Source organism: Cryptomeria japonica, chromosome 10, assembly GCF_030272615.1.
Source record: "Cryptomeria japonica chromosome 10, Sugi_1.0, whole genome shotgun sequence".
Classification (NCBI taxonomy): domain Eukaryota; kingdom Viridiplantae; phylum Streptophyta; class Pinopsida; order Cupressales; family Cupressaceae; genus Cryptomeria; species Cryptomeria japonica.
In genome coordinates, this window is record NC_081414.1 from 744,832,567 (window position 1) to 744,858,950 (window position 26,384).

The 26,384-nt window shown below is 40.3% G+C and overlaps 2 protein-coding genes across 5 annotated transcripts in view; both read left to right on the forward strand.

The window, feature by feature from the left end:
* Window positions 1–26,384, forward strand: part of LOC131076011 (uncharacterized aarF domain-containing protein kinase At1g71810, chloroplastic) — a 291,860-nt gene that overhangs the window by 53,107 nt on the left and 212,369 nt on the right. For all 4 annotated transcript variants that reach the window (XR_009359117.1, XR_009359118.1, XM_059213057.1 and 1 more), the window contains exon 2: window positions 13,374–13,418. Coding sequence is in view for 2 of the 4 variants with exons in the window: in XM_059213057.1 (XP_059069040.1) it covers window positions 13,374–13,418 (45 nt within the window). In the remaining 2 variants the exon portion in view is untranslated. The remainder of the gene's footprint in view (window positions 1–13,373; window positions 13,419–26,384) is intronic.
* On the forward strand, window positions 18,463–19,787 carry LOC131859388 (uncharacterized). The gene has a single exon (XM_059213059.1). It carries the CDS (start codon window positions 18,464–18,466, stop codon window positions 19,397–19,399), a length of 936 nt encoding a protein of 311 aa, XP_059069042.1. The 5' UTR covers window position 18,463; the 3' UTR covers window positions 19,400–19,787.

The window sequence follows — 26,384 nt, forward strand, 5'->3', positions numbered from 1 at the left end:
GAATTTGGACAATGCCCTTACCAGCAACTGTGTACTCTTCTCCTCCTTCGAAGATGACTGAGTAAAGTGCTGCGAAGCTCCTGAATCAATATACCAGGCAGAAGAGTGTATTGGATCTGCTGTTCTGCAACATTTGCCTTTTGTTGAGACCCTCCCTGCTTCTTTTGTTGAGAAGCCAATCGAATTCGACACTCGACTTTCATATGACCAAACTTATGACAATAATTGCATTGAATGTTCTTCTTCTTCTTGCTGTCCTGAGAAGAACCATAGCCTTTCGACTGAGAAGATTTAGCCTTCACTTTGTTCTTAGTAGAAGATTTGGCAGAGAACGCTTGCTCGGTGGAGGCGGAACTGGTACTGCTTCCAAACTGCTGGCGCCACTGAACTTGTTGTAAAAGCTTGTTACAAAGATTGGAAAACTTTAAATCGACATCAGTGGAAGTGATATTCAACGTTTCAATGAAATGCTCATAAGATTTGGGCAAACTTTTTAGTGTGATGATGACCATGTCCTCTTCATCCATTTTTCGACCAATCACTTCAAGTTGGTCACGGATGTCCTTTATCTTGGTCAAGTGATCTTGCAAAGGTGTCCTTTCATCCATCATAATCGAAAAGAGCGTGTTCTTTAGAAAGAATGATCTGTTCTTGTTAGAGGTTTCATGGAGACTCTTTGAATGGTCCCATATCTCCTTCGCAGTTTTGCCGGACGGTACCGGAGGTAGCTGCTCATCGGTGACAGAGAGTTTAATGAGCATGACGACTTCCCGGTTGTGCTCATCCCATTTGTCTTGATCCTTGCCGACAGTGGTTGGATGTTGAGATGTGCGCAAAACAACTGCATCTAGACATCGGTACTAAAAAATGGTAAGCATTCGTTGCTTCCAAGTGTTGTAGTTGCGGTCGTTGAACTTCTGGCTGCTTTCAAGTATAATGTTTGACATAGATGCCATCACGTACCCCGAGGTCGAATTGGTGAAGGCACGAAAACCAGAAGATGAAAACAGAGGGTTTTTAGAAACAAATTTTGCAAGTCGGATTGTGAGGCAGAAATTGAAACCCTAGCACGGTTTTGAAGGCAAATTTTTTTCAAAGACCCAAAAAAATTTGATGAAGACCCAAAAGAGAACTCAAAAAACCCATAAGGAATCTGTAATTATAGTTATTTTTGGATTGAAGGATCAAATCCACTGGCTCAAAAACCAAGGCACAAAAAACGATGCACCCATAAAAATCTGACGACAACCTAGTTCAGATTTTAGAAAACCTACCCAAGAATCTGCAATCGAAAAAACAATTCGCCTTGAAACGGAGGGTCAAAACCCTAGGCGAAGATGCAAAAACCCTAGCCGCGAAAAAAAGGACCTAGAAAATCTTATGAAAAACCCCAAAAAACCCAGGTGATAGTTTTCTGAAAATTGCCCTTGTTTACCTCACTGGGTAAACAGGGAGAATACAGAACCTGAACAGCAATGCACAATGCAAATACAAAAGAAGTGCCAGAATAAGCTTGCCATTAATGTCAAAAGATGTTCATATTATAATCCGTCGTCAATATTACATCTGACAAGACTCACATGATTCTACTTCGAAGAAAAGGTACACAATATATAATACCCAAAGGGGTACGACACAACCGTTGCGACTCCAACTACCTACCCATCGGCTAACTAACTGACCGCCGTAACTCATTATTACCGACGACAACATAAACATACTATAACAATTATTCCCGGCAACATCATCCCCCCCAAGAAAAGAAGTTGGCTCCGACGACTTAATACAAATTAGAGATGAACGGCAGGAACTACTGACGCCAGTCGGGCCCGGATCTTATACACTTGCTGCATCCTCGCCTGAAAACCCTTTTCTGCTACCATCCGATGCTCAAGTGCGGATTTCACCAATATTGTTTCCTTTGCCATCACAGTCCTCCTGTGCCTAACCCAAACTTGTTTGCAAAACATGTTTTTCAGTCTCAGCTTCCACCAACTGCTACTCAATTGATATTGTCTCCCTAGCCAATTTGTCTTCGATAGCCACCCGTGCTGCTCTCCCGGCATCCAACTCCTGGGTACGCTGAACTAAGTCTCACGCGACTATTGCCTCCAACCTGGTGGTCAGCTCCTCCCGAGCCCTCTGTGCATCCACCATGGCAACCTCACGTCCAACCGAGACATACTCCGAGTTCCTCAAAGCATACCAGTCATGCCTGGAGGTGGCCACAATCCACTGGCACAAATGCTAGGAGACACCTCAAATCCTCCATCACACTCCCCAAAGGCTAAAAACTGAACTGAATAACTCCCTGGTGTCATACAACTGTGCGGACCTGCAATGCCTTCCCTCAAACTCTGTTTGTTCCCAACCTCCAAATCCGTCTCCCTCTACGGCTTATGGCTTCCCTGCCAATGCTTAGCTGCAGGCTTCTTTCTCACAAGACGGACAACCACAACACTTCCCGTGGTCTTCTGTAGCTCAAAATAAACTGGGGGTCTGGGGGCAACGTCCCCAGTGGGGTCGAGGGGCAGCGCCCCTCGCGGGGTTTGGGGCAGCGCCCCAGTGGGGTCGAGGGGCAGCGCCCCTCGCGGGGTCCTGGGCCAACACCAATTTACAACCTTCAGAACCCCACGAAAGTCCATGGCGCACATCATTTCTGTGATATTTTATGATGTCAAAACCCTTCTTTTCCACTCTGAATTTCCAGTGTCCTAGCTTCAAACTCCAGCGAATCATTTTAAATCTGGTCGTCGTCGTTTTCTTTTTTTTTTTTTTAACACTGTAATGTCCCCGATGGCACCCCGGCCATACAACCTCCCTGTACGGTCAACAATAGCACTGGCACCTCCAATCATGCGGCCGCTTGGTCTACCTGGGCGGGTCGTTTTGCCCTTACGTGGCTGTGTGGATTGTGTGGGCTTGGTCTCTTTTTTTCTTTTTCCTTTTTCGGCTGCTGCGCGTTGGTGTGCGTAACCCTTGCTGTGCGTGTTGATCAGGCCGTGCGGTGCGTCTTCCTCCTCCTCTATCCCTTGCTGTGCGACGGTGTTCGGTGTTGTGCGGCGTTTTAACCTTGCGCAGCGGTGTCTTCATGCGGCGCTTTATATTTTTCGCGGCCTTCGGTGGCTCCCACCGCATGGTGGCTCCACCGTCGGTGGTTCCACCGCACGGTGGCTCCACCATCGGTGATCCCACCGCACGATGATTCCACTGCACGGTGGTTCCATCGTACGGTGATGCCACCTTCGGTGGGCCCACCGTACGGTGGCCTTTTTCTCTTCTTTTTTTTTGTTTTTTTTACTGTACGGTCGCCTGTCATACGACCGTACGTTTTTTTTTTTTTCTCATCTCCTAATTTAGATGTCTTAGAGAGTCGTCTGCTCGGGTCCCGTGTCTCTGGGATTGCCCTTCATCCTTCTCGGTTTTCCTCGCTCGAGAGTCTCCTGTTTTGGTCCTATACCTGGCGAGTCGCCTGCCCGGCCTCTCGAGTCCCCTTCCATCCTCTCGGGTCCCCCTTTGGGCTCTCAGGTGTCCGTTCGGCCTCTTAGGTCCCTTGCGCGCTTCGCGTGGTAGGGTTTCAATTTGTACCCGTTGGTGGCCAATCTATTTTCAATGGCCATCGGAAGACCTAGAACCACAAATTCTATAGGGACCACGACCTCCTTCCCGTACATAAGAAGAAGAAGGATAATAAAGATTTTGAAGGCTGCGGCCTTCCACACAAGGTTCCAAGCGTTGCCGACACTCTTTGGATTATTTACGTCGCTAGGGTTTGGGGCGTCTCCCTTCCAATATTCTTTGTATTCCGGCAGGTACACCTTTGTTGGTTGCTCTGGTTCCTCTACTTCTAGCCTGTAGCTTTGGAACATTTCGTAATCCCCCATTTGCCAGTGGAAGAGCCCGTTAAGTGAGCATACCTCATCTTCAGAACATCCCTCCAATTCGAGCACCCCTTCACTGTTCGGCTCCATCGCGTTCTTGCCCTTGCTTTCATCGGGACCCCCTTCCCCTTTATTAGAGTCCTCCGAGTCCGAGTCGGAAGAGGCGAGCTCTTCGCCAACATCTTGGGTGTGTAGGTCAATGGTATATTTCCGCCCTACCTTCTCCATGGAAAGTGTATTTTTCTTCCAATTGTGGTTTACTCTCGCGTTGATCAACCACACTCTCCCCAGGATGGCGTCATAGCCTTTCTTCTTCGAGGGAATAACCACGAAATCTAACAAGAATGGTTGCATACCAATTGTCACTTGCTGGGCCATCAACAAGCCAAGTGGCTTAATGCCGTGTTGGTCCGCTCCCACCAAGTTGAATGTGGGTGGCCACAGGGTGGGTTTCCCCAGCCGCTTCCATGTTTCTTTTGGTAGTACATTCACCCCAGATCCTCCGTCCACAATGGTGTCCTTCAGAATGGTCCCACGGATACCCATTTCTACCACAGCTGGGTGTCTACCACTGCTCACGGCTAGTAACATCGCGTCAGTCGAAGGGCTGACGGAAACCTCCACGTGTGGTGTACTCTTCGTAGCGGTGGCGGGAACCACTACCTGTGGTGCACTCGACGATGTGGTGGCGGGAACCCCTACCTGTGGTGCACTCGACGATGTGGTGCTTTGCACATTGGTGAGGATGGCAGTCCTCAATTGTGGCATAGAGTCTAGAAGGTCTTTTACCTTTATCGGCACCTCCATCTGCAAGATTTGCCCAATGATGTTATTTTCTGCTTCCGTACGGGATGATGTACTCGCCACCTCGTTGTCCCGTCGTTCGGTCGTCATCTCACGTTCAATATTGGCCTTTGCCTCCCGTAATCTCTCCTTCTCCGTACGGGGGTCGGGATAAGTGGCTTTTTTCGTCTGGGCGCGGGTGATCGCCAGTACTTCTTTCTCACCAGTCTTCTCAGCCTTCTCAATGTTGAGGAGATTAACCCCTGCCTGCGGGCAATTTGCGTCCTCATGGTCGCCTGGCCGACACCAACGGCAGAGGTGTTGAGGGGTGGCTTCCTTCGTGCAATCACGGGCGAAGTGCCCCCACTGATTACAGGCCCTACATTGGATAATTGGCCGGCCCTTGGCGTCATACTGGATACGGCTTCCGTTATTGGTATTGTTATTATTACCTCTTCCTCGCCTGTTGTTTTGATAGCCGCCAGACGAGGCGTTGTTGCTCGCAGGTTGGGACGTGCCGGCTGACGCAGATGGTTCTGTAAAGAGAACCTGTTGGTTACGGGTCCTCATATTGTATGGACACTCCTTGGTAAGGTGTCCGGCAATCTGGCAAATATCGCAAAATGCTTTTTTCGGACAAGACCCCTTGGTGTGTCCGTCGGTACGGCAGTCCGTGCACCATAACTCCCCTTCGTCGCCCTTGCTTGTGCTTCCTTTGGTTGCCTTTATCTCTCTCATCATTCGCTCCATATCTTTCTGGAGAGCCCGTACCTTCCGATTAGAGTCGTCATCACTGCTATCACTTTTGTCAGAAGAGGAATCATCCTCCGACGAGGATTTATTTTTCTTCTTCTTGGACGTCTTCTGTTCACTTTCTAAATCCATTGCCCTGTTATAGGCGTCGAAATATGAAGAGGGAGGTACTATCTTCATTTTTCGTCTAAGAGATTTCTTTAGACCTTCCACGAACCACCGTTTTTTCAGTCCGTTTGCCGGTTGGTTCTCCATCTTTCCTAGCAGCTCTTTGAGCCGCCGGCTGTAGGTTCGAACAGTCTCGTCCTTCCTCTGTTTCATTCGTAGATTTCGGCTACGATCTCATTATCGTCTCTTAGGAGACGAAACTCTGCTTGAAATTCCTTCTTCAAGTCTGCCCATGTGCTAATTTTAGCCTTATCCATATCCGAAAACCAATCGATGGCTACGCCCCTCAGGGTTGCAGGAAACTGTGTTACCCACTCGTCCTCATCGGTAACACCATTCGCTCCCCAAATTGTTTCACAAGTGCGACAGTGGCGGACAGGGTCTTCTTTCCCATCCCCATGGAACTTTGGAAGTTTTTGTTTTTGTGCCATGCCTTGTCTTTTTACTACTGGTGGCTGTTGTCCTACTCCGGATGGGTCAGATCCTATAAGGGGTGCTTGACCGCCGTGCCCCGGTGTCCCTCCGACACTCCTGGCAGCCCTGGTGTCTTCTCCCTCTCCTGCCTCCTCCCTTCCTAGCCTCTGGTGTGTGTGGCAAGTCCCTCAAATCCCTCAACTGAGTTTTGGTACACTCTATCCTACGGCGGGTTTCCGCAAGTAACTCCTCCCGACTCCGTGGGTGGCCGCTGGCCTCACCGTCCCCTTCGGAGCGTTCCTCCTCTCTTCGCTTATACCTCTGTCGCCTTTCCGCTTGCTGTTCAAGGATCAAGGCACGTTGGGCTACTGCACGTTCATCTATATATTGTTGCTTATTTTTGTCTTTGTTCAGTGTATTGGGCATTAATTCCCAGACAGCTTTCTATATACTTAATGACATAAAAAGTAGAACACTTTTATTCATTCATAATGTGGAAGACAAGTTTATGCCAACAATATGACATAATTATTACAATAAGTGTTCTTTATTCCGCCCCGTATGGCTCACGGTTCAAATGCCCCTGACCTGGCGCCATCTCGTTCTGCTTCGCGTTCCTCGTACTGTTGCAAAATTTGTTGGCGTCGCTCTTCCCGGGCAATCTCCTCCAGGCGAGCTTGTTGTGCCAACGATGCTTGTGCTAGCAATCGGGGGAGATGGTTCATCAACCGATTTACCTCCGGACTCACTTCCAACACTGTCCACACGGCACTTGGTGGGACTTCCGCCCCCGCCGCCTCTCGTCGAACGTAGTCTGAATGGCTACTTGGAGTAGAATTGAAAATTCTCTCGTCGCGGTGTCTTCTCCTACGTAGAGTTCTGTTTGGGCATCGTCGACCTCTGGGTTCACCTCACCAACGGGTAGGCCCATTGTGTCTGTGCGCCATCCGTGTCTCCTGTTCCGAGTTCGTCTAGGCAACGGCGCCAAATGTTTACCTCACTAGGTAAACAGGGAGAATACAGAAACTGAACAGCAATGCACAATGCAAATACAAAAGAAGTGCCAGAATAAGCTTGCCATTAATGTCAAAAGATGTTCATATTATAATCCGTCGTCAATATTACATCTGACAAGACTCACATGATTCTACTTCGAAGAAAATGTACACAATATATAATACCCAAAGGGGTACGACACAACTGTCGCGACTCCAACTACCTACCCGTCGGCTAACTAACTGACCGCCGTAACTCATTATTACCGACGACAACATAAACATACTATAACAATTATTCCCGGCAACAGCCCTAGCCAAGTCGGGTTAAAAAAAAACGCAGTTTTCGCAGGTTAAAAAAATTGCGATTTTCGCAAGTGGACAAAAAACAGTGCAAATATCGGAAAATCACATCACAGGAGGCTGAGAAAAATCACACGGGTAGACAATGCAAAGGCCAAGAAAAAAACGTGAAAAAAGAAAAGTAGACGCGGAAAAAAAATCCCGTTTTTACAGTCGCGCAGACTATGCAAATCGCAGGCATTGAAAAAAAAATGCAAAAAATGGGCGCAACGAACAAACATGGGTAGGGCAAAAAAGCCCTCGAACAAACCCACATTTTCGAAAAAACAAAAAAAATCTCACGCGAAAATGAAATTCACAGATTACAAATTTTTATTTCTAAATTTGCCCAAGATTTTTTTTTGGGCTATGATACCATGTGAATAACATATTCATTGGTAAAAATATCATCTTCATTAAAAATGAGGAAAAGTTACATTTACAGAAAAGTAAAATACTGTAGCTATTAATTAAACTAATTTCTACTGTAGACATTTAAGATGTCTAACAACACTAATTTTGACCATTAACAATACATAGAATTATTATTCTAACACCAAGGGGTTTATTATAAAGTCATTAAAAACATCTTTTTAAATTATTTTAGAAAAAGTGACTTTATAACTTTATATTATAAAGTTTTATTATAAAGCTCACCAAAGCAAGAAAATGACTAAGTGTAAGTCCCCTTTGGCTAACCAATCATCCCCTAGCCTTTGTAATTGCCTGCGGAGGTGGCTAACAGGCAAGACTGTGCAACTGAGTGATTACAGGAAAAATGGTGACATTACAATATAATAAAGGCAATTAACATAGGAGGCCCAAGCTTGATGTGATTTTACTAGCATGGAGTTAATTGGGAGGGGAGTGGAGGGCAAGAAGGATCTTGTTCTTCCTTGACACAAGAAAGTAATGTTTTTTAATGGTAAAGGAGACTACGATCTTCTCTGCAAGTGGTAAAAATGGTGGGATAGTTGTGGACAAGGATAAAATGAAGTCTCCAATGTATTGCTTTACACTTATTGTCAACCCAGTGAATCAGAGAAGAAATAATGAAGGCGGGATTAATTAGAATGATAGGCCAAGTGGGGAAAAGATTCAAAGGTAGCTTCCCAAAGAACATCAAAGAGAAACTCATGCAAGGTAGTAGTGTTAGAAGGTGGAAGGGAGTAAGGAAAGGGTGTGAGTAGTATGAGAAGGGGCATGTAGGGTGAAAGGTTAACACAAAATTGTTAGCCTAGGGGTAGAGGCGAGACATGGAGATCTTGAATATGAGAGATGAAAGATTAGCTAGTGAGAACAAAATCCATAACTCTAGCTTTGCGCCATGAGGGAAGCATGTAAACCTTTGTGAACTATGAAAATAGGAGATCCTATTAAGAATGTGGAGACATTGAGATTCTCCTAGTTGGAGAAGGTGACTTCCATAAGCAATGACAATACTATTACTCTTAGCTGAAGTTCTCAATTAACCAAGCTCATTTACATCTCTAGAAGACAAAGCTTGCCATTGGCAAGATCATGAATGAGCATTTGGAAGGTCTTAGTATGAGCAGTATAGTCACTATGACATGGCATTAGCTAAGCCAGATTAGTGGGAAATCTCTAGACAGAGATCAAGTTAAGGATCTCCGTCATTATGTACAACATAGTTAGGAAATGTAGGCGCGGAATAGCATTTAATAGTGGAAACATTGAGAAGTGGGGGTGGCCCCCTCTAAATTTGGAATATAAATTACTGGCCAACCACAAAATTCCAAAAGAAAAGTTGTGTGGAAGAGACAAGCTACCCCACTTGAACGATGGACACCCCCTGATCTATGAGTCTCACACCCAAACATAATCTAAGCCTGTAGGGAGAGCTTGCTTGCAGTTCTCATAGGTCTTACTAAGAAAAGTGATATCTTATGAAGCAATAGCATCCTTAAAAGTTTTTAGAGATCACCATATAGAATCATTAACATTCCAACAAGTAATGGAGATGTCTTCACCATTTGACACCATAAGACACTACAATAGAACTAGGTTTGACACTATGAATGCAAGAGAAAATGTACACATTCTAGGAGGCAAGAAATAGAGGGAGCCACTTAAGAATGAACCCATTAAGGGCACCCTTCACTTGAATATTAGAGATGAAAGATTTTCTAGTGAGAACATAATCAATAACTCTAGCCTTGCATCGTTAGGGAAGCACGCCAATCTTTGAGAATTGAGAAAATAGGAGAACCTAGTAAGAATTTGGAGAGTTTGAGATTCTCCTAGTTGGAGAAGGTGACTTTCGTAAGCAATGACAAGACTATTATTGTCAATAGAAGTTCTCAATAAGACAAACTCAAGTCTGTCTAACTATAGAAGGCAAAGCTTGCCATTGGCAAGATCATGAATGGGCATTTGGGTGGTCTTAGTATGAGCATTAAAGTTACCATGATGGATGGCATCATCTTAGTGGGAAATCTCTAGATAGAGATCAAGGTAAGGATCTCCGTCAATGTGTACAACATAGTTAGGAAGGGTAGCTGCAAAATAGCATTCAATATTGGAAACATCTAGGAGTCGGGGCAAGCCCCTCTAAATTTGGAATCACAGATTTAGAATATAAATTAGAGGTCAACCACAACATTCCAAAATAGAAGTTGTGCAAAAGAGATAAGCTACCCTAGTTGAACCATGAATGCCCCTTGATCAATGAGTCTCACACCAAAATGGAGAGACCCAAACATTATTTGAGACTATAAGGAGAGCTTGCTTACAACTCTCATGTGTCTTCGTAAGAAAGATGATACCTTGTGAAGTAATAGCATCTTTAAAGGTTTTTGGAGAAGACTATGTAGAACCATTTAGCATTACAACAAATATTGGAGATGTACCATAAGACACGAAAAATGAACTAGGTTTGACACTATGAATGCAAGAGAAAATGCACGCATTCTAGGAGGCAAGAATCAAAGGGAGTGCCCATTAAGGGCACCCTTTTCGTCTACTACACTACTATCCCAATCATCACACTCCCAACAAGAAAAGTGGACATACTACCCTTTCATTGACCCCATGAATGGCGCGTGACTCGTTTCTCTTCAAACACATATTGAGTGAAATGAGGATTCTCTTCACTCACCATGTGAGCCCGACTAGGACAAAGAAGTGAGCCCACCTCTTTCTTCCGAATGAGGAAAACAAATATACTTCATTAATTCACAAATGAGTGAAGGGTATTTTACTCAAACCAACCTTCGATTCCTCTATTATAACTTCTCTGAGAACTTTTTAAAGTTTTAATTTGAAATTCACCTTTAATAAAATAATCACCTTTTGGCCCCATAAAGTGAGTTTATTTTATTTCTGCTTTTTAACTTGTCACTTTATAAAATTAATTAAATAAAGTCATCTGCAACAACTTAAGGTAACTTAATTTAATTAATTTAAAATATTCCCTTATTTAATTCTCCTGATTAGCCTATGGGAATAAAATAGGCCAATGTCGTTCTCCCAAATGCCTAAGACAAAGAAGGGAACATTACAGTTTTAGAAAAAAATTTAAATGCCATTCAATGCGGAATAAAGGAAAAAATTGTGAGGCCCATTCTGAATTGATGATTTGCATGCTTCTTTTGTTAGAACAATCCCTTCTTGATTGTGATTTTTGATAAATTTCTTGGACGGTTTCATTCAAATGAACAACCCATTAATGGTGAAGTGAGGTGCAGGTCAGAGGGATTATTTTTGATGCCTCCTAATGATCAGATAACATTTGCAAAGGACATGTGTCATTTGGGCATCAAAGGAGTTATTGGTTGGAGTTTGTGTGTGTAGTATGTGGATTTGACAGCTTGATGCCTACTTGTGGGAAGTATATTTGCATTGGTTGCCATTGCTTGAGAGAGGATCATATTTTTGGTTTGGAGAGCAAGAGCTTACCGAAGAAAATTCACATTACAAAACCAATGGATTCATTATTCCAGTTCTGGGTGTTGATATTTTTGTATTTTAATGATCTAGGTTTATCCCAAATGTGTAATGATACATGTATCTTTTTATTTGATGATTAATGGCAGATTCAACCTCTATTGAGTGTCTCCTTGTGCATGGTGTATGTTTAAGGATGTGTTTTTGATTAATTAGTGAACCATATGACTGTAAAATCCCTGTAAAGCTTTGGCAGGGTATCTTCTCAGAACAATGAAAGAGATGTATGTGTATGTTCATGCATTACTAAGTTGACTCATTTAATAATCTGCAACTATTTGTGGTTTTTAAGGATGTGTAGACCCTAGCTTTCTTGTGCATTTTGGAAAGCCTAGTCTTTTGTGGTGTGTTGATTAATGCATCACCTTAGTTTTAGTCATTGCATATTTGATTAAATTTAGAGATTTTGTTGCCCAACTATTTGAAGGCAATTATCTGTTACTGGTTTTCTCTCCCCACCGTCCTCAACTCACTCAAAATTCATCAACTTAAACATCTTTTAGTTTCTTTGTTGTGCGTGTTCGTACTGCCATGTCTAAATGTGCACGACATCTCAAGGGGTTATCATAAAACACATTCTCAGATGTTTAAAGGGCAGGCCATCTGTTTAACAGGGTGCTAAGCCTTACATGTCCAATCTAACACATAGGTATATTGTGACACTGGTATTGGGATACACTGTGTAGTGGGTATAGTTTGCTGTATGGAAGTGTTCAGTCTTTCAATTATCAATCCAGCACCTCAGGGAAACCTCCCTTGGTCTTGCTGAGCCAGAAGTAAAGGAGGTATTACCCACCTTAGCAATTGGTCCTTAGTTGCCCAACTTTTGGATAGGTTTGTGGTGGTCTTCCCAAGTTTGACACCCCTGACACTTGGGAGATTACTAGGCCATAGGAATTTGGGGCCTACAGTACAGATCACCAAAAGTGTGCATAGATTTTAGTTAGCACTTTATAAACCAACACATATTGGCATAGTAGTACATAGGACTGCTTGCCTGAGATAGGCATTGGGTTTTAGGGCCTTTGCTTAGAAAAATCATGACATGCAATTTAGAAAGATCACAATGACAATTTTGAACTTAGCTATTCAAGAAATAAAATATACCTTGTGCAATTATAAATCTTCTGCATTAATCTTAAAAAAGTTACTACATGACTGTATAGTGGTCAGCAATAATCCAAAAGACATTCAGACTTTATAGTAGTTTGTGCTCACATAGAGCACACAAATACTAATAGACACGACTTGAGTCAACTCAAGCACCAATTCAACAGTACTTCATTACTACCAATTTGATACTTCATTCACTACATCCATGCTGGCTTTAAAAGCCTTTGGTAGTTTCATTGGCTACGCTAACAAGGGCTGCATTCTATTTCTTTAATCCCATTTTTCAGTGGCATGTTATCCAAGAAATCCATTTATACAAAATAGATATGCATCCTTTGTCGAACACTGAACCTATTGCACACATTATCTTGCAACTATCTACAAATAGCACGACTCCATGCTCTACAAAATAGGGACCTATAGATTTGTGTGCTAATGTTCAGTGTTAAGTTACTTTCATTACTTATGATCATTTTAACCTAATATTTTTCTAGTGTAATTGAATGCACTTTTGAGTTGCTTTACCTACTTTGGTCATTTGTGGACATTACTATAAATTCTGTCATCCTATCTAGCTTTGGAAGATTGAATTAATGACTACAAATCTCAGCCATCCAACCTGACTCCTTTCAAAATTGTCTCTTTTCTTCCTATTATTATGTGTGATTATTTACCACAGGTATTTAATTGATCATAATTTGCGTTGATCAGATTTGATTATTTGCAGACATCAATATAATTTTGTTTGTCTATCTTTCTGACATGCTTTGAAAATGTCTAGGTGTTTAATTTGCATATAGCAGATTTGATGATTTGTAAGCATTAACATAATTTTATTTGTAGATCTTATGTGTTTAATTTTTACTTAATTACGTGTAACAGGATATTCACATTCAGGTCTATTCATTGTACCTAAGAGAATATAGATCTTATAACTGATAAAGTGTTCAATTTGCAGGAAAGGGCAGCTGAACTTCGATCTGTGTTAGTACGACTTGGGCCTGTATGTATGCACAGTTTCTGCCTCAGATATGCATTAGAACACTCATATGTGCAATGTATTATGGGTTTTTACATGCATTGAATTTTTTTCTAAAATCCTGGGATAATAGATGTGTGTTAAGGATGGAATGAGAGCCTTCATTTGATTGTCATGTAAATCAAAATGTCATACAGAGATTCAAGTTCAAAATATGTGTAGTTGGAGGAGTATGAAAAGTTTAAAAATAGTGCTCCTTAGTGAGCTGAGTTTGCTTAAGATTAATCTCCTTGAGGGTCAGTAAACATGGACCTTTTGTTTCACAAAGGTTTAATGATAACATGATTTTTGTGTGTAATTGCCAAGGAATATGGGCTCCCCATGTGTTCAGGATTAGGAATGTTTTACTTCCCCAAGCCTGAAAGAAATGCTAATGGTAGGCTGATCTAAAACTGGATACAAAATATTGAAAATTTAAATATGATTGAAGTCATTTGTTAACGTGTTAACATCTACAGTATTGAGTTCTGATAATAAAGGTAAACATCAGGGAAGTGGACTAGAGTAAATTACAAAATCTTGTACTTTTTCTAAAAGATAGTGGAAACTTGAAATAGAAGTAAATATGTATTTGGATCCATGTTCCTTTTTGCGAATGATTCAGGAACATCTTCCCATACTGTGAGAGGAATTTATTAAAGAGTTAAAATTAGGGGTATGTTCCTATTGATGTGTTTTTATGCACAATCAAACATAGTATAAAATACCAAGGTATCTTATTCTCTCTTGAACAAAGTCTCTCAAATGCTATGCTTTGCAATCAAATGAGACAACTCCAAGGTTATGAAATTTCAGGTCTTGACTCATGGATAAGCTCAATGGCTGATGTGATAATGTTGGAATCACAAGGGGACTTACGTTGAATACTTGGACGTTTGAGTAATGTTGTAACTTGATCATCTCATATTGCAATCTTGTGATGCTTTCTCTTCCTAAACTAACTTGAATTGAAAAAAAGGACAAAAGGGAAAGGGTTTTAGGAAGACTAATCTACTCCTAGGAATGTAAGGGATAATGAATGATTGGGTAAAAGTGAAAGATCCCTGATGGATCCCCTTGCTAATCTGCTGTAATTTTTAAAATAATAAACTATATTTTCCTGTGATTTTTGTTGATGGTCTTATAGAATAGAGAAAAGTTGCAGAATGTTTGGTTTCTTTTTGTATTTTTTTGAATATATAAGCAAGTAACGAATAAAGAACAACAAATAAGGAAGGAAACTGAAACAAGTAAGAACATTCAATTAAATAAGAATTGATACAAATCGTACCAGGCAAATTTCTGATTTATAATATCCAGATTATTCCCTACGCACTGGGGATGTGCTTACATCCAATAATGGCACCAACTGAAGGGTAGATGAGGAACACAAACCAAGAACACCAGCTATGGCTGAATGAAAGTCTTCACCACTTCCAGAGTATAGTGTACCTGCTGTAATGGTGGCATCAAGCTGAAACAATCACGCCCCAGTTGGGAAATTCAACCACCCTGCTGAAACCCTCACCAAGCAATCTGAATCTCCACAAGGAATAGCGCATACACTCTGACCAATAATGCCAATGCCAAAAGAATCCACTGCCAATCAATAGCTGAGGGCTACGTCCCAGCCAGTACCAATCATGGGGTTTGCATCCCAAATTGAAGATTTGCTCTACCAGAGCAATATCGCACCAAACAAGTTTTCAATATGTAAAAGATAATGAGAAATTAGGTTTCCTTCTCCTTATATCTCTTTCCTTCCAAATCGAACCCTAAAGATATATGAAAAGTGTGGTTTAATATAAAGTCATATTTCCCAATATTGGGCGCCCAAGTATAGAGAAAACACCACTTTTTCAATATAAAATAACTCCAAGCGCCAAAAGGACCCTGGCAAGTGAAAATCATTTAGAAAAGTTCAAGACCTTTCCAACGAGCTATAAATCATGGGCATACCAATCCAGATGAAGCCAAAAACCCCTTATTACTCTGAAATGGCTATAGACATAGCCTTATTTAAAATATTAAAACGCTAACTTAGGAAATATTTAAATATATTAAAAATATAACCCAAATAGCTACAAAAAGCTCGAAACACACCGAAAGCCTGAAACTGAACCTGTCACATGTCTGTGACTGATGTCGGAAATCATGGATCAACTGGCAATCTCATCCCTAAAATCTAGGGATGCTCCCAGAAACTAGGAAACACACCCAAATCTTCTGAAACTGAAACCAAGGAATGGTCTCATGGAACCCCAACCCTGGATGCTGTCACAACCTCCTAAAAGTAGGAATTGCCTCCTAAAATGTAGGAACTGCCTCTTAAAATCAAGGAACTGCTCCAAACTGGTCTACTACTGCCAGAAACACCAAATCCAAACATTGAATATCCTGACTGAGTCTCTATCCACCATTGCCAGCCTACAAGACTCCATAATAGGCTAACTCACAGGTCTCTGTTAGACAGAGCTAAAGAGGGGACATGACAAAAAGTCAACTCTTCTCTGCTTCGCCATCAACGAACAACTCCAGAAAGCTAGTGCATTCTTCCAAGGTAAATTTATGGATATTCAAATTACTACCCTCAACATCAATACCATCAAGGCAATGCATACCAATGGACGAGCAATAATTGAAGTTCAATTCTAATTCCGATTGACCACACAAGGCGAATTTCACGATTAATCATTCACAATTCCTTTCATTCATCTAATCAACATGAAAGCAAATGAGAATTGGAAACCATGCAACTTGTGTGATGTCCCTTTCTTGTTGACATTTGATCATCAGTGGGATTAGCCTATCATGCCGACCGTCATAGGCTAATGAGGATGGTTAGAGGGTCTCCTGAGGATTTGTATCATCTCTAGTGTTCAGAGTACTTAAGTTTGGTCTTCGTTTGGCACCATTCGGACATCATTTGCTCTACTTACTATTTTTAGTAAGTCTTGGGATGTTAGAGATGGACCCCTGCTATTTTTAGTAAAGGGGGTATGGTCATATCCAGTTTCCTCATGTCAGCGCCCTGTTCAGACGATGTGCAAAAATGTTGAGTAATTAAGGAGATATTAATCTTTATTTGGTTATGAGCTTATATTATAAAGTTGTAATATAATTTTATATTATAACTTAAGTGACTTAAGTTGAGGGTCTAGGCATCATAAAAGGGGGCGAAAATATTAATTAATTATGTGCACATAACCCAAGGTCATTATTGCATTTAATGATGCCAATTTAATATTATAACATTTAATGTTATTAAAGTGCTTTATGGGAGAAATCGAACTTCTTGAGGATTATATATGTTCAACAAGGAGAAGTTCGATTCATTATTGTTTGGCATTTTATTTTCATGACTTTTGTGGAGAGCAGAAACCAAGGGTTTCAGTCTTCATCAGCCCTTGGAGAACAAGAAAATCTTCAGTGTGCGACCATTTGAGGGAGTGAAATATCTTCTGAATTTGGTCTATAGGAGGGCTTCACATTAGGAGTCCAAATTGTGCTTAAACTGCAAAGTATTTCTTCAAGGTTGGTGCTTCCAGTGGGTTGGTGCTCACAAAACAGAGTTTGGGGGTTGGTGCTTCTAGTGGGTTGGTGCTCACAAAACAGAGTTAGGGAGTTGGTGCTTCCAGTGGGTTGGTGCTCACAAAATTGTAAAAGAACATAAATATATAGCATTCATTTTCAGTGGTTTTCTCCCACATTGGGTTTCCACTTAAATCTTTGTGTTATTGTGTTCATATGCAAAATCATTTTTAGTGATTGATTCTATCATATAAAATATTGAATTGAAAAGTTTCATTATACTGATTCACCCCCCCTCTTAGTATAACTGTGTGCTTTTCAGGGATAAACGTCTCCCATTGGGACAATGGTGATTTTCACATTGAAAAAGCTCAAACTTCTCAAATTTTATCATTTCGCTCAGTGGAAATTCTATTTCTGTCAAGACTTTCCAAATTTTAATTAGTTTTGAGTGGGGGAAAATAGGGGTCCATCATGATTTTCTGCAATTTTGACCTATTTTGTAATGTCGCCTTCCTTGTGATGTTGCATTCAGTGGTCCATTGGCCTATTCCGGAGACCCGTAGGTTATGTGGAAAGGTGAATTAAGGGTTCCCATGTTCCTTGGAGTTCCGACTAGACTTGTCAGGGGTAGAATGTGAACTTACTATTTTTAGTAAGTTAGGGTTTGGTTGTCAGGATGGTACAGAGTTGCTAAGCTCGCCAAGCTCTTTCTTTGGTTGCGAAGATAACAATTTTTGGAGCATTATTTCTGTTATCTAAAATTTCATTACCCATGTAATTTTAGCCAAAGGATGCATATTTATCAAATGATTACATTTACAAAAGGTACATTGCAGTGTTTAAAAAGAAAAAAAAAAGGTGTATTTTTCATTTGTATTGAACAATGATAGATTACAAATTGAGTTCATGCATCTGAAGCATATTTATATACACTAAGTTTCTTAAAACCTCACACAAGCCGTGAGCTTAGCATTTCTATCTTTCCTACATATCCAAAACAAAAAAGGATAGAATCAAATAATGAGTGTGAGGATAACCAGTCATTGCCTTGGGTTGCTTTGACTGGTTATTGCCTGCCCCGTTGCCCTTATGGATGTTTTCTCGATCTTCAGACTCTGAAAAACCCCTACTTTCCTGCCCAAAAGAGAAGAGGTGTTAGATCCAACAGATCTAAGCAATGAAGGATTATCCTACAACATATCATTTATCATAGCCTATCATATTTCTGTTTTGAAAAGGGCGGGAAAGATAAAGACACAAATCACTGCTTCAGGAAAAAGAAATGTTTATGCTAATGTGTTTGTTTCATGTGCAGATAATTAGTTACTCTAATTGGCATGTGCCCCTGACCGAGGCTCCCTTCGGGTATGAGCCCGACATACCCTTTAGAGTAACTAATCTCAGAATATCAAAGTGGAATGATGAAAAAACCAACTGAAGTATCAAAGGGACATGTTTGTTTTAAATATGAAACCTTTTACTTTACTATTCATGATATGGCAGAGAAGGTGGTGGGATGGGCTGTGAGTCGTCATTTGCAGAATGATGGTGAGCCAGTCTTATTCAATGGAAGACTGGTTATAACAGCAGAAAGCATGCAACAAAGCCTTACAGAGCTACTATCTGTGCAAAGAGCTTCACCAATGAAAAAATCATTGAAGGATGTTACTTGTGACAATGATTTTGAGAAAATACTCCTCTCTGAAGTTAAACCTCCTGATGAACTGGGAGTTACTTTTGATAGTATTGGGGCACTCGATAATGTTAAGGAAGCACTTAGGGAGCTCGTTATGCTTCCATTGCAGCGGCCTGAGCTTTTTACAAAAGGACAATTACGAAAGCCTTGCAGAGGATTGCTCCTCTTTGGCCCTCCTGGAACTGGAAAAACGATGCTTGCAAAGGCTGTAGCCACGAAAGCAGGAGCAAATTTTATTAATATCTCAATGTCAACAATTACATCAAAGTGGTTTGGTGAAGCAGAAAAGTATGTCAAAGCAGTATTCACTTTGGCTAACAAGATAGCCCCAAGTGTAATATTTATTGACGAGGTGGACAGTTTGCTTGGAAGAAGAGGGAAGGACTTAGAACATTCAGCTATGCGTAAGCTAAAGAATGAATTTATGGCTAGTTGGGACGGTCTTCGAACTCGGGATAAGGAACGAGTACTGGTTCTAGCAGCTACAAATCGACCTTTTGATCTTGATGAGGCAGTTATCAGAAGGTTTCCAAGGAGGTTAATGGTTGATCTTCCTGATACTGAGAATCGATCTAAAATTCTTAAGGTTATCCTTGTGGATGAAGACTTGGCACCAGAATTTAATATGGAAGAATTGGCTACTGTTACTGATGGATATTCAGGAAGTGACTTGAAAGTAGTCTTTGTTGACAGATATTCTTATAGTTTGGTGCTTTCTGGGGAATATCATTTCTGATCAAAATTTATATGAGTTTGTGTACAACTGCTGCATATGAACGGATATGTGAGCTATTAGATCAAGAATCTAAGGAGAGAGAGAGAGCAAAATCTGAAGGACGTCTACCTCCTCCAACCACTAAAACACCAGAACTGCGGCCCATAAGCATGGATGATATGCGCAAAGCTATGGAAAAGGTTCGTTCCAGTGTCTCTGCAGATGCAAGAAGCATTCTCGAATTGCGGCAGTGAAATGATGAATATGGAGAAGGGGGATCGAAGAAGGTGATGACATTAAGTTATTTCATGTGAAGTTGACTACATCCTATAAGAGATGCTAGGTAATCAGGAAGATAAATCAGAGAACATGATATTAAGAATGTTCGGCTGGAGATCTCATAAAATATTATAAGAGATTATTTGCAATTATTTGCAAATTTCTGGAAGGTTGAGAAAACTGTCTAGTGAATTGGGTTCAGTTAGGAAAGCATTGGATACATCAGGAAATGAAATATTATTTTTGAGTAAGAAATTAAAAGATAGCACAGTCTCTAATGAGAATTTGAAGGAAGAACTATCCAAAATTTGCAAGACAGCTGAAACTTCATTTGCGGCTTTGAATGCGCAAAAAAATAAAAATGTCAGCAGCTTTAAGTAGCAAGTTAGAGGCATCTGAAAGGAGTTTATTAGAAGAGAAGGAAAATAATAGGATGCTTCAAAGAGATTTTGAGGAAGCCACAAAATCGAAGGAATCATTTCCATACCTGTAGATCACGAACCCTCATGAAAAAATCAGAATGTCAATGGCGGCACCAAACCCTCGAGAACCTTCTTTGCTTTTCGCATTTTGCAAAATGAGAAATACGATGGAGTGCGAAACTTTTAGGGTTACAAAAACCCTTTGTCATTTTTTATATTCTCCCTCAAGTCCGCTGGGCTTTATTATATGCAATATAATAAAAATCAAACATATTCGATAAAATAGATGTTGATTAATATATCAAATATGTTTTATTTTTATTATATTTTTGTTTTCATTCTTGGTCAAAAAGCTGGTATTTCTTTGTAAAAAGTATTTAATTACAATGCAATTATAAATTGTAATTGAATATTATTATTCGAAATGTAAAAGGTGTATCCATATGCAAGAAGGAGACTAAGTCTTTTGACTTAGTTTTGAAGGAGGAGTTAATTCAGGAGAGATAAGGCTCTCATTGAAGAAGTCTTTTCAGTTTGGAGACATAAGGAGAGCATATAGGATCATGCATAACCACTTGGGAAACATTCAAAAGGAGTTGAGATAATTTTAGAAACAAGAACGTTTTTATAGGAACATGAGGTTGTTTGAAACCAAATGGAGTGAATCTAGGGAGGTTGGAGCACTTTTAGGTAAAGGGTCGAAGTTGGACTTTTCCACCATTTTGGGGAGCTTTTATTACTTGGTTAAGTGTTTTGAGGTTGTTTCTAGTGATCTTTTGGGTTGGTTATTTATTAAGGAAGACTTTTCCAAGTTTATAGCCCTCTTTGGTGTCTTCTAGACTCCTCTTTTTGAGGCACTTTTCTTGCATCCGACCCAATCAGTTGGGGGTTTTTTTTTTACTTAATGCCTGAAGACACTTCATTTGGAGTTAGTTCAGATTTATGCAAGAATAGTGTTTTGAGAGACTTTTTTCTTGTCCTTAGCATTTTCTTTTGCACAGATTCTATAACTCAGATTTGGAGATATGATATATGAAACAGCATCTTTTGGAGCGATTTTCTATGGAATCAAACCTTGTTATCCTTCCATTTTTTTTGTGTACAAGCATGATTGATGAAGCTAAATTTGTGAGTTATATTACTCCTTGTTTACTTGTCTCAGTCAGTACCTTAATATAGGAACGTATGTATGTTTGCAGGTCATAGTATGTGTTTTAAAGTTCAAAATTTTTGAGTGAAACATTATTATTTCCTCATTGGTTCGTCTCAAGACCTTATTATGAAATACTTATGCAAACGTATAACAGGAAAGAAGTGTTTATCAATTAAAGTAGAATATTGCAGACTGAGATCAGTTTTTTATTATTTATCTCTCACATTTTGGTGTATCACCAGGTTCTAGTTAATTTTAGTTCAGTTTTAAGTACCTTTTCTGTAATTTCTTACCCTTTACCCTGCAAAGTTAGTCCAATATTAGAGAGTATCAGGTGATTATCCAATAGGAACCGGCCTAGGAACCGGAGGTTTCATTTCAAGTTGCGCATTGCCCACATGCAGAAGTGAATCCCATGTTAGGCCAGATTGCTAAACTTATAGTTTAGTAGGCTGCAAATTTGTGCCTTAACAATTTCATGACTTACTATTTTTAGTAAGTAGCAGTTTGGGGGATTTGGTCCTATCCTAGCACAATTCAGTGATCCTCATTGCTCAGCCTCATCTGCATTCCGTTAATAATCAGTAATGGAAGTATAAGCAATTTAATTAAATATTTTTCCTTATCCTAAGGTTATTATTTTATTATTTTATTACTTATTGATGCTATGGGAAATTATGCAAAATATGATATTTTTCCTAAGTCATGCTTGGGCGATTTATTTGGAGATTAAAAGGAGACTTCATTCTTTATATTTTAAAAAAGTTTATAATGCCAAAAATCGTGGCCCCTCTCCTTGGCGTGATTTTGACTTAGGAAAGTGGGCGCCACTTTGGGTCCACCATGAAATGAAATGCAATTGGAATGAGGCGAAATTGGGAGGCAGTTTCATTTGAACTTTAGATGGGAAAAACTATATAAACAGAGGTTGGGCTCCTCATTTGGGTATCCAGAGAAAATATATCGTTATGCTGTCGGACTGACTCCAGACATTCTTCGAGGCTGAATTCCTCCTAGATCCTTCCTTCCTGTTTCGAGTGTGAGACATCACTCCTAGCTGTGGTGCGTAGTTGTGAGCTTTTTGGTGATTTTTGGGTGTGCTGGTGAAGATTTGTGTGCTGCTGGTTTTTTGGTGTTGCTGGTGTGTGCCAGCTGAAAGTGTATTTTGCTCGTAGCTGCCTGTGTTGAATGCATCATTCTGGGTGAGGGCTTGTTGGAAGCATACCGGAGAGATGATAAGTCTCCTATATTGGCGTGGCATTTGGAGAACTGTCTAAGTTTTAGTTGCAAATCGAACTATTCAGCAAAAACGCCATATCCAAAATTGCATTGGGATGCGTGCATTGCTGTTGGTTCTCTCTAGTTGCAGTTTCGAGGTATTGCTTTGTTTGCTTATGTCATACGCTTCATTTGCTTCTGATTTGGCATGATTCTATGGGGTTTTGAGTGAGCTACAAGCAATTTAGTGGGTTTCAGGATGGCTAGTTCTGCGTTTTCCTTGTATTTGATTTCAGAACAGCAAGTAGTATTATTGGTTAGAATGTGTTAGTGAATTCATAAGATATGTACTTCACTCTATCTCCTTTCACATTTCTATCATTATAAGAATTGCTTCAGTAGTACTGACCATGTCATTCTATGCTGTATTTCCCGCTGAACAAGTGGAAGAGGATGGCTTAGCCGCCTGTATGTTTGTAATTCAGTTTTGTCCTCCCACTGAGCAAGTGGTTGAGTGATATTGTCTTCCCGTTGAGATATGCGGTTGAGTGATAGTTTCATTTAAAAGTCCTCCCGCTGCATAAGCGGTAGAGTGATTTGGTTCTATTATGCTTTGTTGCCTTGGCTGGTTTACCGCCAAGTTTGTATTCTTCATCCCGCTGAAAAGTGGAAGGTGTTGGCTTGCCGCCCAGTTTTGTAATTGCATTGTAATTTCCAGCGGATTGAAAAGCTAACGAACCCTTTGTCACCGTATGCTCTCACCTTCCCACATTGGGCTCTTGGTGATCAGAAAGTGGAAGGGTTACCTTTCAGTGGCATTGGAATTATATTTCCTAACTTTAACGGGTGCATTGTAATGTTGTTGTGCTTGAAATCCAAAAAAAAATAAGAGGGAATTTTAGAGTGGTATCAGAGCTGGTTTTTCTTGCCAGCCTGTGAAGTCAGGGTAAACAGAGTTCTCCATGTGTGACAGAGACGTCCACTACTACAACAGAGAACAGAGACGCCTGCAGTGCCTTTTGAAGAGACTTTTTCAAAAGTCTTGAGAAATAGAGATAAGGAAGTTGATTCAATGGACTCAGCAGATTCAATGGGGGAAAGACTTTTTGGGCACCACTTTGGGTCCACCATAAAATGAAATGCAATTGGAATGAGGCGAAATTGGGAGGCAGTTTCATTTGAATTTCAGATAGGAAAAGCTATATAAACAGAGGTTGGGCTCCTCATTTGTGTATCCAAAGAAAATATATCGTTATGTTGTCGGAATGACTCCAGACATTCTTCGAGGGTGAATACCTCCTAGATCCTTCCTTTCGGTTTCGAGTGTGAGACATCACTCCTAGGTGTGGTGTGTAGTTGTGAGCTTTTTGGTGATTTTTGGGTGTGTTGGTGAAGATTTGTGTGCTGCTGGTTTTCTGGTGTTGCTGGTGTGTGCCGGCTGAAAGTGTATTTTGCTCGTAGTTGCCTATGTGTTGAATGCATCATTCTGGGTGAGGGCTCGTTGGAAGCGTACCGGAGCGACAATAAGTCTCCTATATTGGCGTGGCATTTGGAGAACTCTCCAAGTTTTAGTTGCAAATCGAACTATTCAGCAAAAACGCCATTTCCAGAATTGCATTGGGATGCATGCATTGATGTTGGTTCTCTCCAGTTGCAGTTTCGAGGTATTGTTTTGTTTGCTTATGTGATACGCTTCATTTGCTTCTGATTTGGCATGATTCTATGGGGTTTTGAGTGAGTTACAAGCAATTTAGTGGGTTTCGGGATGGCTGCAACTGCGTTTTCCTTGTATTTGATTTCAGAACAGCAAGTAGTATTATTGGTTAGAATGTGTTAGTGAATTCATAAAATATGTACTTCACTCTATCTCCTTTCACATTTCTATCATTGTAAGAATTGCTTCAGTAGTACTGACCAATTCATTCTATGTTGTATTTCCCGTTGAACAAGTGGAAGAGGATGGCTTAGCCACCTGTATGTTTGTAATTCAGTTTTGTCCTCCCACTGAGCAAGTGGTTGAGTGATATTGTCCTCTTGTTGAGATATGCGATTGAGTGATAGTTTCATTTAAAAGTCCTCCCGCTGCATAAGCAGTAGAGTGATTTGGTTCTATTATGCTTTGTTGCCTTGGCTGGTTTACCGCCAAGTTTGTGTTCTTCATCGCGCTGAAAAGTGGAAGGGGCTGGCTTGTCGCCCAGTTTTGTAATTGCATTGTAATTTCCAGCGGATTAGAAAGCTAACGAACCCCTTGTCACCGTATGCTCTCACCTTCCCACATTGGGCTCTTGGTGATCAGAAAGTGGAAGGGTTACCTTTCAGTGGCATTGGAATTATATTACCTAACTTTAACGGGTGCATTGTAATGTTGTTGTGCTTGAAATCCAAAAAAAAATAAGAGGGAATTTTACATATTTTACTTCCTCGGAGTGAAAAAAACCGACTCCTATAGGGACCTTTAGCACCTGCACATAGAAATCACACCAATTTGCAACATTTTTATTATTTTACGCTCTCAGTTCAAGGCAAAATGGAAACTCAACACCTAGCAATAATAAATCAAAACTCTAAGGTAACCTAACACTTAGGATCATTTTAACATCTTTTGCGTTTTGACATGACACCCTCTCATAAGAAAAGGCTAAAACTAGGGAGCTATTGCATGACTTGGACTTTGACCTTGATCTTCTAGTTGTCACCTCCATGTGGTTGAGTCTTTCATTTCACCTTTTCATCCTTACATCTAACTTGGAAAAGGAAACATTTTGAATCAAGAAGAATGTGATAATGAAATAAAACCCAATCTTATGCACTCTTAATTCATGATGAAGAACTTTAAGCTTTTCATGATAATTCTTTCATTATGAAATGGCTAAAAATAACATTACTTACCTAATCATGTTTTCACAACCCTTTCAAATCCGGAAATGACTCTCGAAGTCTGGAAATTGATCAATTTGCTGGTGAAATTCACCTAAATCTGAGTGTATATCTCTTTATTTGCTGGAAAATATTCGTTCTTGAAGGTCTGCTTTGCTCCTTAAATTTGCTCAGTCTAATTTGAAATATGCACCTCGATCAACCTTGGATCTGCCCTCAATTCGCCTTATCTTTGCCTGTGATTTGCTTTGCTCTGCCTTTAATTCTTTTTGAATTTGAATTGCATTTGATGTGAGAATGAAAGGTTTTGATCTCTCATATATAGCGCTTTTCATGCTTGAATTTACAATTCCCCAACAAGGCCGATCTAGGCAAAAAAAAATTGCGTTTTAATTGATTTGATTCACCTTATCAAGTTGGCTAAACATGAAATCATTAAAAATAATTTGAAATTCCCTCCATGCCAGCTGACCTATCCCTTTGACACCTCCTTGGCAGGATTTACATGTAGTCATGTACAACTAGGCGCTAGAGAGGAGTTCTGGATTATAGGACTCATGTGACCTATAGTTCCTAATTAAAATAGTTTTGAATTATAGGACTCTTGTGATTTGTAGTTCTGGATTAGAAGGTGCAATTGAGATATAGACAAGGATTTGTGAGTGCATTTCTTACTTGTTTGTGGATTAATTCCAAACTAAGGTTTCACTTGAAGGGTTATCTAGGACACTAAGGTGTTGGAGCAAGGTTGTCCTAGAATTGTGAGTGCTAAACCATGTTGTGCATGGACAAATGGACGTTGTGAAGAATTTTCCAAGGAAATCCACAAACTTGCCTAGGAAAAAATAATTTTGAATGTGAATCCATGCTTAAGATGTGGATTTTGCACTTGGAATTTAGAATTCCCTGTTTATAGTTGGGATTGCATTTTTTAATTTGGAATTCCACACTTCACACAAGGATTTAAATTTTTGAATTTTAGAATTCCTCATTCAACCAGGGATTTTACATTTAAATTTAAGAGTTCATTGTCTCACAGAAGGATTTCAACATTTCA